We start from the raw sequence: 14,226 nt of genomic DNA, 5'->3' as shown, positions 1-14,226 counted from the left end.
ACCTACCCTGCACATCTTTGGTTGTGGGGGCGAGACCCACGCAGACACAGGGAGAATGTGCAAACTTCACACAGTCTGTGACCCGGAGCTGGGATCGAACCTGGATCCTCAGCGCTGTGAGGTAGCAGTGCTAACCAATGTGCCAACATGCTACCCTTTCTCTCAGAGGGTTGATGTCTTTGGGACTCCTTGCCACAGAGAGCTGTGGGGGCAGAGTTCTTGGGGATATTTAAGGCTGAGAGATAGATTCTTGATCAGTAAGGGAATGAAGAGTTAAGAAAAGGGCAGGAAAGTGGATGTGAGGAATGCGGATCAGCCATGATCCTATTTCTTATGACTTTAGAAGGCATACGTCATTGAAATCATTTTATTATTGGATAAACTTTAACACCTATATACTGAAGCCCTGAAGTTTAGAACTAGTATGATAGCTGTTGGTCTTTCAACAGGCTTTTTTTCTGTTAATATACACATGGGTGTGTTCACCATATTTTTGACTCAGCATTCTACAGATTTCTGGACTCAAATTTAAATCGTAACTTCTGCCTCTATCTTGTGTTGTTTTCTTTTTCTTTTGCTTTGCTGGGTTAGTCTCGTCTTGTTTCATGCTTTATGCCTTCATGCTGCATTCTGATGGCTTTTATGTAGCCATTCATCCCTCATTTATATGCACTTTTCTTTTTTAAATATATCCATTATTACTCTCATTGGCTGTGTATCAGGAAATCTTTAAGAATTTAATCTCCACTGGCCTTCACTTTATCACAGACCTTCTCCTTTGTTCTTCCTGCCCCTCCCCTTGACCTAATTCATTTTTTTTACATTTCTATCGTTCTTTAGTTCTGATTAAATGTCATTGATCGGAAATGTTTATTTCTTTCCACAGATGCTGCCTGACTTTTTCCAGCATTTTTTATTATTTTTATTTTGGATTTTCAGCATTCATAGTATTTTGTTTTTGTAACCTTGCTAGTTTTACTTCCTGTCTATAGAGACAAAGTGCCAATAGCCACAAACATAAATGGGCTCTAAATAGCAGGACCACTCTTGGTGTCCAAGCCGTTCACTCAATGCCAGGTCATTTTCACATTTATTTGCCTTGATATGAAAAGGTCTGCAGGCAAAATGAATGAATTGACAAATATTCACTTTTGAGCAACAGTCCAAATGAAAATCTTACTCATGGTTTACACTAGGTTGCTGCTAGTGCAATTAATCTAATCCACAGTTCAAATGCAGTCAGGTTGTGAACCAATATCATTTCCCATTTTGTAAAAGAGGGAGAGACGATGACAACGGGTTGAAAATGTTGAATTGCCTTTTCAGATTTTAATTCTGTGATTATGTAATAACTTGCTTGTTGATTTGAAAATATGAAATTGTATATTGGATTTTAGAAATAAATTGGAGAGGTTTAGGAATTAGAGAATGAATGAAAGGAAACAAAAGTAGAACATATAAATATATTGACATATATAATTTACTTATTTGTACTTGTGTTCATTGATATCTTTTAACAGTGGGTATTTAAATAATTTGCACGAGGATGTTTAACTGCAAAAATATATAGAAAGATAATATAGATGCTGCTGGCGATTGGGAATATGTTAAGAAAAGCAGAGTGATTTTCCCAATGTCCTGACCAGCAATTGTCTCTTAACCAATACCTAGAACAGATGATCTGGCCATTTATTTCATTGCTATTTGTAGGACTTTGCTATGCACAATTTGGTTGTTGTGTTTCCCACATTACTGTAGTAATTAGGTTTCAGAAGCATTTAATTGGTTGTAAAGCATTTTAGGACATTGAGATCAGGATTATAATATAAACATTACATCTTTACATTACTCTTTCTTCCCCTGAATGGAAGATCCAACTTCATTAAAATACAGGAGGAACAATAGAGGTAATTTCAACTTTAGGTCAGATCTTTAATACATTATGGTTCTATCTGCTGATTTTGACGGATCTGAAGTAATTGAAATGGTACAATAATTTAATAAATACAAATACTGATTTAAGTAATCATCAGAATAAGCAAATGTATTTAAATGGTTGCAGCATTGATTTTGACAGGCAGAAGAAAAAGCAGCATTCCTAAATTTAAAAAAACAGATGCATACAATGATTTGACATGAACTATTTTTCAGAAATTGTTTTTATATTATTCTGAGGATTGGAGGTTATTTTGCTCTCTAGTTCTCAGGTCTCTGGACTTCCTTTTGGTCTTCCCTGAAGAACAGGCAAGTAACTTGCTCCCAAGATGTCAAAGTTTCCTTTAGCTGGTGAAAAAAATGAGTAGTCCTTCCATCGCTACAGCAACAGTTTTGTCCCGCACAACCACACAAGACCAAAATAGAATGGGAATTTAATCAGAGTGGTGAATGACACACATCAAACATGCACTCTATATTACAGTGCAATGGTATTCCAATTCACCAAGCCATCAACTATGGGTGACCAAACAAAATGGAAATGAGATAAATATAGGGTCTCCATTTCATTCATGATTTTTAAAATAAGTATTTTAAATTATGCAATTTAAATGAATCACAGATGAAAAATAATTAACCTCATTTAAATCAATTACTTCCAAATTTAAAAAATGGATTATGTAGGTACATTAAATATAAAGTTATGAAAATGAAATTTGTGCGTGAGAAAACATGCAGGCCAGCCATCTTGGAATTAACTAGAATAGCCATTTTGAAAACATATTTTCTTTACTTCAAGACTGTCCCAAGACTCTCATGAAAATTGATTTAGGCTAGCGCAGTTTCATAGCTCATTCCATAATTACCAAAGCAGAAGGCTAGACAGTCAGCATTGGCAGGATATTTTTCTTCTCCCTTCCCTGGTACAGAAACAACCAAGACAAATTGTAGCAATCTTACTGTGGCCTCAGTTGCATTCAGCTCATCATCAGCAATCACAGATGAAGCAGAGAAATTTAATTTCGACAGCATCTCCCAAAACCTCAGTCTCCACCACCTAGAAGGGTAAAGGCAACATGTATGAGAACACCATCATCTCCACGTTCCCTTCCAAGTCACACTTACAAATTTTTTTAAAAATCGTATATCATCTTTTACATGGCCAATCTCATTGTTCCAGTGAGTCAAGACTATGTGCTGTCTTCAGATTGTAAGGATCCTCATGTTTAAACCTTGCTTTCCCTGTTTAAATCTTGCTTTCCTTTATTCTGTTCAGTTGGCATCTATAATATTCCAGCCTTTATTTTTAAACAAGAACAAACCCAGAATAAGGTGTTATTTGGACTAGTCCAAAACACCCCCCTAAACAACTGATTATTTGCAGATCCAGTGATTACATTTTGATGGACTTGGCCAGCAGCCAATCGGCTCCATTGAAATCCCAGGACTTGGCAGATTCGCGATGCAGAATGGTCCGGATGGTTCCAGAAGGCTCCTTGCTATGTGACTCTGTCAGTTTGAGTTTTAGTTTGATCTGAGCTCAGGAGCTGTGCAGAACTGTTAAATATCTCTCCCAGAAAGGGTGGAAATCTCTCTCTGATACCTCGGTTGGAGCTCACTCCAGATAAACAGAGCAGCCAGTGTTTTCTCTTGACAGAGCTGGGTGGGGAGGCGTCTGGATTCCTCTCCCTTTAAGGTGACCAGATCACTAAGGCCTTGTGAAAGCTGCTGCTCCGATACTCTAACTGAGACAAGTATTGGTCACGCTGCTGAAGCTAGCAACAGATAAGCAACTGAATAGTCCTGAAATGCATCTTCCATGGTATGGCTAGGTCAACACAAGTTAAAGTGTTACCCTAGAGGGGATCCCACAGAATCTGGCCTGAATATTACAGCCAGAAGATCCAAACCAGCTGGTGGTTTAAACACTCCAGGTCTGAGGAGATAGCGACTATAAAGACTATAACCTCAGCAGCAAAGATACTCATTTTATGCCCTTTTAATCCCCATTATTTTGACTCTTCCCCTTCCCACTGTGTGTGTGTGTGTGTGTGTATAGGTAGAGGGTGGGACAGTGAAGGGGACTAATTAGATTAGCAGACCGTTGTTCTATTATCACCATTACATGTTTATCTGTTCTCATTATAAATAAATGTTTTTTGTGATTTACTTACAAATCTGGTGCCGAAGTCATTGGAGCAGTCGACCAAAGATCTCAAAAACCTTATGCGAATTATTGGTTAATTCACTTATGTTGGGACTCTGGGACCTGTGTGCTGGAATTGACCGTGTAATTGCCCAGGGTGTCTAACAAGATCAAGTGGAGTTAGAGTGCTTGGAGGTCTCGAGATTATTTAATTAGGTAGAAGGGGTGATGATAGTAAATGACCGTAGTGAGTGCACAGAGAATAATTCCAAACACATGCAGTTCTTGAATTAAAAAGCACATTACCCACAAGGAATTCAAATTATAAATATATGTCAAGAATGAGATTTCCACAGGTTTGAACAGTCATGCTATTAGTTTTCACAAAAAGAATATATAAACAAACAGCTTACTTCTGCTGAGATTACTTAATCCATTGCTCAGCATCTTCCTTCTGCTATGTGTTTCTGTAAAGTCTCCACATTTACAAAGTCTAGATGCTGAAAAATAAAAGTGATTAAGAAAATGTACATTTTGGCCAACAGTGCAGTGCAAAATAAAAATTAAAATATTTGAAATTTAACACTTTCAAAAACAGTTTTACTACTGATGCATTGAAATACAATTTCCAAGTTTTTGGACAAAAAAAGATAAAGGCCTCACAAAGACAAAGGCTGCAGCTGATATGGATAGCAGAGAGAAAAAAGCTGTGAATTCTCTGCAACCTACCAAGCAGAATATGATAGGGAGGACGTATCCCATGTCAATCTAAAAACTAAACGATTTGCCCTGGTTAGACCGGGTGGAAAAATCGCCAGAGTGGATTTCACTGCTGAAATTCTCAAAACTGAAGGATGTACCACCTTTCGATGGCCATTCATAATTATAACTTGACAAAAATAACAGAGGTGAGTCCATTGGTAACTGGGTATGATTGTAGACTGTTTCCTATAAAAACTGTAATCCTGTAGAGATCAGGCTGTAACTTTTGCACACACTTAAAATAAATGGGTTTTGATAATGTTCATGCCCAGTTTTGAACTGAGGACCTTTTGCATGTAAAGCAAACATGATGACATGGGGTTATTGGTTGGTTAAGACATTAACAAGGATTATATTTTCCATAGTTCAGTTTGAGTTGCCTGCTAAGTAATGCTTAGTAAATGTTGCTTTTTGTTTGTTACAGTAAATTTTAAAATGTGACATCTTGTCATGCAATTCTTTTAAGTGGGCCACTGAGAATTTATATCTTTTTAAAAGCCTCTACAGGGATCATTACACAAACTATATCTAACTGACTCTTGCAAACGTAAGCAGTGCTCCACATTAAGCACAATGATCTGGAGTAAAATCAGCCATTGTTTTCTAATCACTAATTTTGGCAATATAACTGAGTGGGGGAGAGGGGGTGGGTCCAAAATTACATAGGATTACTAGTAACATAATTAATTTGTTTGGAGGCCTAGTTAGCAAAAATTTTAGTAATTGACCTTGCACCCTAGGTTACAAATTTTTGACCCCCCCCAGATTACTCATTTCTGACCAATGTGTGAGGAATGATATAGAGAGCATTAATAATGGTGTCTAATGGTAACCATTCAGAAAACAGCTAAATTAAACACTCATGAGTTGGGTAACACACCAGATACATCTCACATGAGAAAATAATTCACAGGGTTAAATCGCTGGCTTTGAAAACAGACCAAGGCAGGCCAGCAGCACGGTTCAATTCCCGTACCAGCTTCCCTGAATGTGGCGACTAGGGGCTTTTCACAGTAACTTCATTTGAAGCCTACTTGTGACAATAAGCGATTTTCATTTCATACAATGTTGATGGTTGAGGACTGAACAATGGATATAAGAGCCAGAAGATTGTAGATTTAAGACTTGAACAACACCAATCTAGGCTGACACTGCAGTGCAATATTGAGGGTGTGAAATACCAACTAGATACTGTATTCTAAAGACTTCAGAGTATGATTTTATAGAAATTAAGACTGGAATTTGTAAGGTCCAATGTCCAGCCAACAAACCAATTATAACAATGGATGGAATGGACACTAAACCACATCTGTATATGCAGATTTCAAAAACTATCAATAGTCAGTTCTTAAGCCACTAATTCTCAATGTTAAGAATGTGAGTGAATAATGCTAAAATTACTCAAAAATAAAAGTATAAAGTATCTAGCAGACCCAATGAACATTTTTGAAATGTACTTTGCACTGGGCTGAAGCTATACTAAGCAATCGTAGACATTGATAATGATCCAGGGATTTCAAAATCAAGTCTTGAAGATGGATATTCCTGATGTTAATGTAATAATGTAAGTGCTGTAAAGGACATATCTAGAGTAGGCCATACACAGCCACTCGAGCATGCTCTGCCTTTTGAATATGATCACTGATTTTCCTCAATCCCACTTTTCCGCCCAATTTCAAAATTTCTTGATTTGCTAACTAAAACTTTATATCAGCTTTGAACACACTTAATGATTGAGATTCAGCTCTCTGGGGCACAGAATTCCCAAGATTCAGAACCAAGAGAAGAAATAATAATCTTTATTAGTGTCACATGTAGGCTTACATTAACACTGCAATGAAGTTACTGTGAAAATCCCCTAGTCGCCATACTCCAGCGCCTGTTCGGGTACACAGAGGAAGAATTCAGAATGTCCAATTCACCTAACAAGCACATCTTCTGGGACTTTGTGGGAGGAAACTGGAGCAACCGGAGGAAACCCACGCAGACACATGGAGAATGCACAGACTCTGTACAGACAGTGACCCAAGCTGGGAATCGAACCCAGATCCCTGCCGCTGTGAAGCAACAGTGCTAACCTCAGTCTTAAATGATCAGGCCTTAGCATCGGACATCTACAATGTCAAGCCCACTCAGAATTTTATAAGTTTCAATGGGATCACCCCTCATTCTTCTGAACTCGAGTATAGGATGAATGTACTCATCAATCTCACACCAGGACCACCTTTCTATCTCAGGAATTAATTCAGTGAACCTTTACTGCACCAACGAGAAGAAGAGTTAATGTGCCATGTCCTATGACTCAAAACATTAACTCTGCTTTCTCTCCTAGTAGATGCTGCCAGGCCTGCTGGGTTTCCCCAGCATTGTCTGTTCTTGCTAACTTCTATGCTGCATGGACAAGAACAGCCGAATCTCTGAACACCAAGTAAATGTTTTTCACCATTAATAAAAATGTCACTTTTCTATTCTTCCTACCAGAGTGATAACCTCATCCTTCCCACATTATACCCCATATTTCACCTTACTACCCACTCATTTATCCTGTCCAGATTCCTTTGCGGACTGTGTCATCTTCACACCTTACTGTCCCCGCCTAGCTTTGGATTGCCAGCAAACTTAAATACGTTACTTTCGATACCATAATGAATGTAAGAAATTGTCACTTTTCATATTTTCTGCAGTAATATTATTAAAACAATGTTATTAAATGTTTTAAAACAAATTTCTACAGAATTACGAGTGGTATAGACAGGGTGGAAGACTTAATGACAAGGGGCATAGGTTCAAGATTAGAGGGGGAATGTTTAGGGGAGATGGGCAGGGAAAGTTTCTTCATGCAGAGGGTGGTGGATGCCTGGAACATGTTTGCCAGTGGAGGTGGTTGGGGCAGGCACGATAGCAATGTTTAAGATGTATCTTGATAGACACATGACTGGGCAAGGATAGAGGGATACAGATCATTTGGGCAATAAGACGTAGGTCAAAATAAGGAATCTGGATGGGCGCAGGCTTGGTGGGCAAAAGGACCTATTCCTGACTGTAATATTCTTTGTTCTAAAACCTGGGTTAAGATGCATACAAGCCGTATGACTGCTAGTGCTGTTATTAAGGGGTCATGAAAGTGAGGTAATCACTCATTTTCAGGTGAAGTGTTCTGCTAATAGGTCTTGAGAACCATTTTCTTGTTTGCAGATAGGTAGCTAATGGAATATTGTTTACATTGAAGGACCCCTGAAGTGTAGATTATTTTAGGGGTATTGTGTTTGAACCTGGCTAAACAAATCAAGAGTTATCTTGTAAGAGACAAAATAATGTCATATGCTTTGGGTATAGATGATGTAGTTAATGGGAAGTGACAAATCTGTCTGAAATGACAGTTAGTCCTAAAACACTCATCTGAACAGAGCTGTTTCAGTTTGATCCTGAAAGGTTCTTTTGCCAAAGATTCTACACAGAGAAATGCAAGTAGAAGTCCAGTTGTTAACTTTATTCAAGAGTGTTATTTGAGACATATTGGTTTGCTTAATTGGAATAGTGGCAGGTTTAGGAAGTCAAGTGTTTCTCTTTTACTTAAGAATCATTGTAACGGTTAACTGTAAAGCTATTTATTTGTTGCTAATGTGGTTAATTCTGTGTTCAAATCAGTTTGCTTTAACATAAAAGATACAAGTTAGTGTTATCACTCTGTGGTGCAGTAACATTTCCTCTTCAGTTTTACAGATTGCAAATAGTTGGGTTCGCATCCAGGATCCTAACAGTACCCCTATCTGAAACTAGTGGCCAAGGGTCTGCACTAAGCCTTGCAGCAACCCACTACTTCGGTCACTAACTTGAAAATTCCCCATTACTCTTACTTTTCATTTTCTGTTCACTCACCAACCCTATGTGTTTGCTAATACATTGATTCCTATCCGATCTGCATTACCCCCAACCTCATAACATGATAAAACTGTGCTCCATTGTAAAAGTCAAAGGACTTAAAATTCGTAGGAGACATTTCTCAGACAAGATCAGCAGCTATACAATGTTCCTTGGAACTCACCAGTAGTTCAATGTGTTCCAGCTGTCCACTATACAATACAATCCATTATGTCAATGAATGTGCAAAACTGCAACAAAGTAAATGGTGTACCAAACGCAAGAGTGTTTTAAATAACTATAGACTATTATACATCCTGGTTTACTGTTCGGGAGAATACTTCAATGGGACTGATTGCTTCAGACATGACTAAAGATCCCCAAACTGCCGTCAGGAAAGGGAAAGTCGATGCCACAGAGAACTCTAGATTTTTGTAGTGACTTGCTTTGAAGTGACTCCTGTCGCCTTGCCGCTGACCACAAAATCCTGTCCCTGATCCTATGTCACAACCAAACTGTGTCCCCGGCACCATGTGTGCACAAATGCAAATGCAGAAACTCATTCTCTCCCTCTTATAACTGATGTTGCAAAAGATATTTGCAGAATTTTGGATCCTTCCGTAAGAACTGCTTGAACTCTGACTCTGTAAACTGAGTCTTGACTGGAAGGGAACGACTCCCAAAGATTTAAAGAGACACCGGAATTATTTTTTCCTCGTTCACTTACTGTTTCGACTCACTTCCATCTTGAGTGACGCGCGCCGCTTTTAAAGTGCCCAATTGTTAAAGGGCTGACCGGGCCGCCAGGAGACAGGTTTACAGCCGTCAGGGGGCCGGAGCCGGATTCCAGCCGAGGCTCCGTCTCCTCATTCTTCAAACTCTCCGCCTGACTTTAACACAAGGGCCGCCGCAAGCTGCCGCCCGCTTATTTACGGCCTTTACCTTTCCGTGCTCTTCCCGGAGCCGTGTGAGAGTCAGTGGCTGCGAGCGGGCCGCTGTGCCGGCGGAGCCGGGCTGATGCTGCGCGTCTGCCATTCCCTTCAAAGCGGAGGCCGAGCGTCAGTTTGACAAACACTCAGGAAGTGGGAGTCCTAAAGAAATGTTTATGTGTGTGATAACTGCAGGCGCACAGCTCCTCACTCCTCGTCCGCATAGAGGGAGCAGGTCTTGTCATCCAGAACGTCGGATCGGGAAACATTTCACACTCGCATTCTTGGCCCAACGAGCTTCAAGGCCGACTTCTCCTTCCCCGCCGGTCTCAGCAACGCCCGCTGCCCCGCGCCATCTTCCTCAACGCCGGCCCGGAGCGCAGCACGTGACGGGGCGGGGCTGCGGAGGGAGCACGTGACGGCGGCCCTGGTAGACAGACGTAATACAGGGGCGGACCGTTCAATGTGCACGTGACACAGGGACACTGCCAAAGAGGGATCAGCTCGAACTCCGAAGGTTAAACAGCGGCGGCCACCTGCTGGGATTTTCCTGCTTTCGCCCGGCCAGTGGATTTGAACAGGACACACGCCGGCGCAAGGGGAAAGCAGCTTGCAAGCCGTAGCGGGACACAATAGTAACAGCGCAGAAGGTGGCCATTCGGCCTATCGTGCCCACACTGGCTCTTTGAATGAGCAACTCACTGAGTGCCATTCCCTATCCTCTCTCTGTAACTCTGCATTCTTCCTTTTTCAGTAGTGTAATTCCATTAATAATCCCTCAACTGAACCTGCCTTCACCACACTCTCAGTCAGTGCATTACCCCATGCTGCTTGAGAAGGGTTTTTCCTACTGTTGTCCTTGCTTCTTTTGCCAATTACTTTAGAACATAGAACAGTACAGCACAGAACAGGCCCTTCGGCCCTCAATGTTGTGCCGAGCCATGATCACCCTACTCAAACCCACGTATCCACCCTATACCCGTAACCCAATAACCCCCCCCTTAACCTTACTTTTTAGGACACTACGGGCAATTTAGCATGGCCAATCCACCTATCCCGCACATCTTTGGACTGTGGGAGGAAACCGGAGCACCCGGAGGAAACCCACACACACAGGGGGAGGACGTGCAGACTCCACACAGACAGTGACCCAGCCGGGAATCGAACCTGGGACCCTGGAGCTGTGAAGCATTTATGCTAACCACCATGCTACCCTGCTGCCCCTACTACCCTGCTGCCTAGATCTATGTCCACACGTGTTCAATCTTTTAATGAGTGGGAACAGTTTCTTCCTCTGAACCACGCATGATTTTGAATGCCTTGATCAAGCCGTCTCTCAGCTTTCTTAAATTGTAACTTCTCCAATCTTATCTTCATAATAATCTTTATTGTCACAAGTAAGCTTACATTAGAGCCATAGATGGTCACAGCATGGGAACAGGCCCTTCGGCCCAGCTGGCAAATAGGGTTAAGGAAAATCCCAAGGCTTTTTACACGTACATAAAAAGCAAGAGGGTAGCCAGAGAAAGGGTGGGCCCACTGAAGGACAAGCGAGGGTATCTATGTGTGAAGCCAGAGGAAATGGGCGAGGTACTAAATGAATACTTTGCATCAGTATTCACCAAAGAGAAGGAATTGGTGGATGTTGAGTCTGGACAAGGGTGTGTAGATAGCCTGGATCACATTGAGATCCAAAAAGACGAGGTATTGGGCGTCTTGAAAAATATTAAGGTAGATAAGTCCCCAGGACCTGATAGGATCGCCCCCAGAATACTGAAGGAGGCTAGAGAGGAAGTTGCTGAGGCTTTGACAGAAATCGTTGGATCCTCACTGTCTTCAGGTGATTGGAGAATAGCCAATGTTGTTCCTTTGTTTAAGAAGGATAGCAAGGATAATCCAGGGAACTACAGGCTGGTGAGCCTTACATCAGTTCTAGGGAAATTACTGGAGATAATCCTTCGAGACAGGATCTACTCCTATTTGGAAGCAAATGGATGTATTAGCGAGAGGCAGCACTGTTTTGTGAAGGGGAGGTGGTGTCTCACTAACTTGATGAGTTTTTCAAGGAAGTCACAAAGATGACTGATGCAGGAAGGGCAGTGGATGTTGTCAATATGGACTTCAGTAAGGCCTTTGACAAGGTCCCCCGTGGCAGACTGATACAAAAGGTGAAATCACACGGGATCAGGGGTGAGCTGGCAAGATGGATACAGAACTGGCTAGGTCATAAAAGGATACAGAACTGGCTAGGTCATAAAAGGCAGAGAGTAGCAATGGAAGGGTGCTTTTCTGATTGGAGGGCTGTGACTAGTGGTGTTCTGCAGGGATCAGTGCTGGGACCTTTGCTGTTTGTTGTATATATAAATGATTTGGAGGAAAATGTAACTGGTCTGATTAGTAAGTTTGCAGACGACACAAAGGTTAGTGGAATTGAGGATAGCGATGAGGACTGTCAGAGGATACAGCAGGATTTAGATCGTTTGGAGACTTGGGCGGAGAGATGGCAGATGGAGTTTAATTTGGATAAATGTGAGGTCATGCATTTTGGAAAGTCTAATACAGGTAGAGAATATACAGTGAATGGTGAACCCTCAAGAGTATTCACAGTCAGAGAGATCTAGGTTTACAGGTCCACAGGTCACTGAAAGGGGCAACACAACTGGAGAAGGTAGTCAAGAAGGCATATGGCATGCTTGCCTCGGTTTGTTCTCACTGGAACGATGGAGGTTGAGGTGCGACCTGATAGAGGCCTACAAAATTATGAGTGGCATAGACAGAGTAGATAGTCAGAGGCTTTTTCCCAGGCTAGAGGGGGTCAATTACTAGGGGGCATAGGTTTAAGGTGTGAGGGCAAGGTTTAGAGGAGATATATGAGGCAAGTTTTTTTACACAGATGATAGTGGGTGCCTGGAACTCGCTGCCGGAGGAGGTGGTGGAAGCAGGAACGATAGTGACTTTAAGGGGCATCTTGACAAATACATGAATAGGATGGGAATAGAGGGATACGGACCCTGGAAGTGCAGAGGATTTTAGTTTAGACGGGCAGCATGGTCGGCGCAGGCTTGGAGTGCCGAAGGGCCTGTTCCTGTGCTGTACTTTTCTTTGTTCTGGTCCATGCTGTCCAGTTTCTATCACTAAGCTAGTTCCACTTGCCTGCATTTGGCCCATATCCCTCTGTACCCACCCTGCCTATGCAACTCTCTAACTGTTTTTTTAAAGGAAAAAGAATTGTACCCACCTCTACCACTGCCTCTGACAGCTTGTTAGCAGGGTAGCATGGTGGTTAGCATAAATGCTTCACAGCTCCAGGGTCCCAGGTTCGATTCCCGGTTGGGTCACTGTCTGTGTGGAGTCTGCACGTCCTCCCCCTGTGTGCGTGGGTTTCCTCCGGGTGCTCCGGTTTCCTCCCACAGTCCAAAGATGTGCGGGTTAGGTGGATTGGCCATGCTAAATTGCCCGTAGTGTCCTAATAAAAGTAAGGTTAAGGGGGGGTTGTTGGGTTACGGGTATAGGGTGGATACGTGAGTTTAAGTAGGGTGATCATGGCTCGGCACAACATTGAGGGCCGAAGGGCCTGTTCTGTGCTGTACTGTTCTATGTTCTATGCTCACCACCCTCGGTGTGGGAAAAATGTCCCCTCTGGTCTCTTTTGTATCTCTCACCTTAAACATATGCTGTCTAGTTCTAGTCTCCTCTACCTTTGGGAAAAGATATTGACTATCTATCTCATCTATGCTCCTCATTATTTTATAGACTCAATAAGATCACCCCTAAGCCTCCTACGCTTTAGGGAAAAACGTCCCAGCCTATCCAGGCTCTCCTTACAACTCAGACCATCAAGTCCTGGTTGCATCCTTGTAAATCTCTTCTGCACTCTTTCTAGTTTAACAATATCCTTCGGAACACAGTATTTCATGTGTGGTCTTACCAATGTCTTGTTCAACTTCAACAAGATATCCCAACTCCTGTATTCAAAATTCTGACCAAAACCTAGCATGCTGAATGCCTTCTTCACCACCTTGTCCACCTGCGAATTCACCTTCAAGGAGTTATGAACCTGTACCCCTAGATGATTGTGTTCTGTAACTCTCCCCAACTCTCTACCGTTAACTGAGTAGGTCCTGCCCTGATTTGATCTACCAAAATGCATCACCTCACATTTATCCAAATTAAACTCCACCTGTCATTCATTGGCCCAATTGGTCACGATCCTGTTGCAATCTTGTATAACCTTCACTATCCACTATGCCAATCTTGGTGTCATCTGTAAACTTACTAATCATGCCTCCTACAGTCTCATCCAAATCATTTATGTAACAAATAACAGTGGACCTAGCACCGATCCCTGAGGCACACGGCTGGTCACAGGCAGAGTTTGAAAAACAACCCTCCAAAACCACCCTTTGGCTTTGGTTGCCAAGCCAATTTTGTATCCAATTGGCTACCTCACCCTGGATTCTGTGAGATTTAACCTTTTGCAATAACCTACCATGCGGTACCTTGTCAAAAGGCCTTGCTAAAGTCCATGTAGATAATGTCGACTGCACTGCCCTAATCTACCTTCTTGGTTACCCCTTCGAAAAACTCAATCAA

General features: G+C 41.8%; 1 protein-coding gene across 3 annotated transcripts in view; it reads right to left on the bottom strand.

Moving 5' to 3' along the window:
• zgc:162297 (uncharacterized protein LOC555865 homolog) overlaps positions 1-14,226 on the bottom strand; it is a 70,924-nt gene that overhangs the window by 43,192 nt on the left and 13,506 nt on the right. The window contains exons 1-3 of one of the 3 annotated variants that reach the window (XM_038806617.1): positions 9,647-10,023; positions 4,495-4,581; positions 2,896-2,992 (exon numbers count right to left, since the gene is read on the bottom strand). In XM_038806617.1, coding sequence (XP_038662545.1) covers positions 2,896-2,967 — 72 coding nt within the window. In that variant the 5' untranslated portion in view covers positions 2,968-2,992; positions 4,495-4,581; positions 9,647-10,023. Of the gene's footprint in view, positions 1-2,895; positions 2,993-4,494; positions 4,582-8,888; positions 9,624-9,646; positions 10,024-14,226 lie in introns of those variants that run through there. The other 2 variants (XM_038806618.1, XM_038806619.1) reach the window with 2 other exon arrangements.

Source organism: Scyliorhinus canicula, chromosome 9 (genome assembly GCF_902713615.1).
Source record: "Scyliorhinus canicula chromosome 9, sScyCan1.1, whole genome shotgun sequence".
Classification (NCBI taxonomy): domain Eukaryota; kingdom Metazoa; phylum Chordata; class Chondrichthyes; order Carcharhiniformes; family Scyliorhinidae; genus Scyliorhinus; species Scyliorhinus canicula.
The sequence above is the reverse complement of the archived record's forward strand: the minus strand, read 5'-3'. Positions and strand labels throughout refer to the sequence as shown.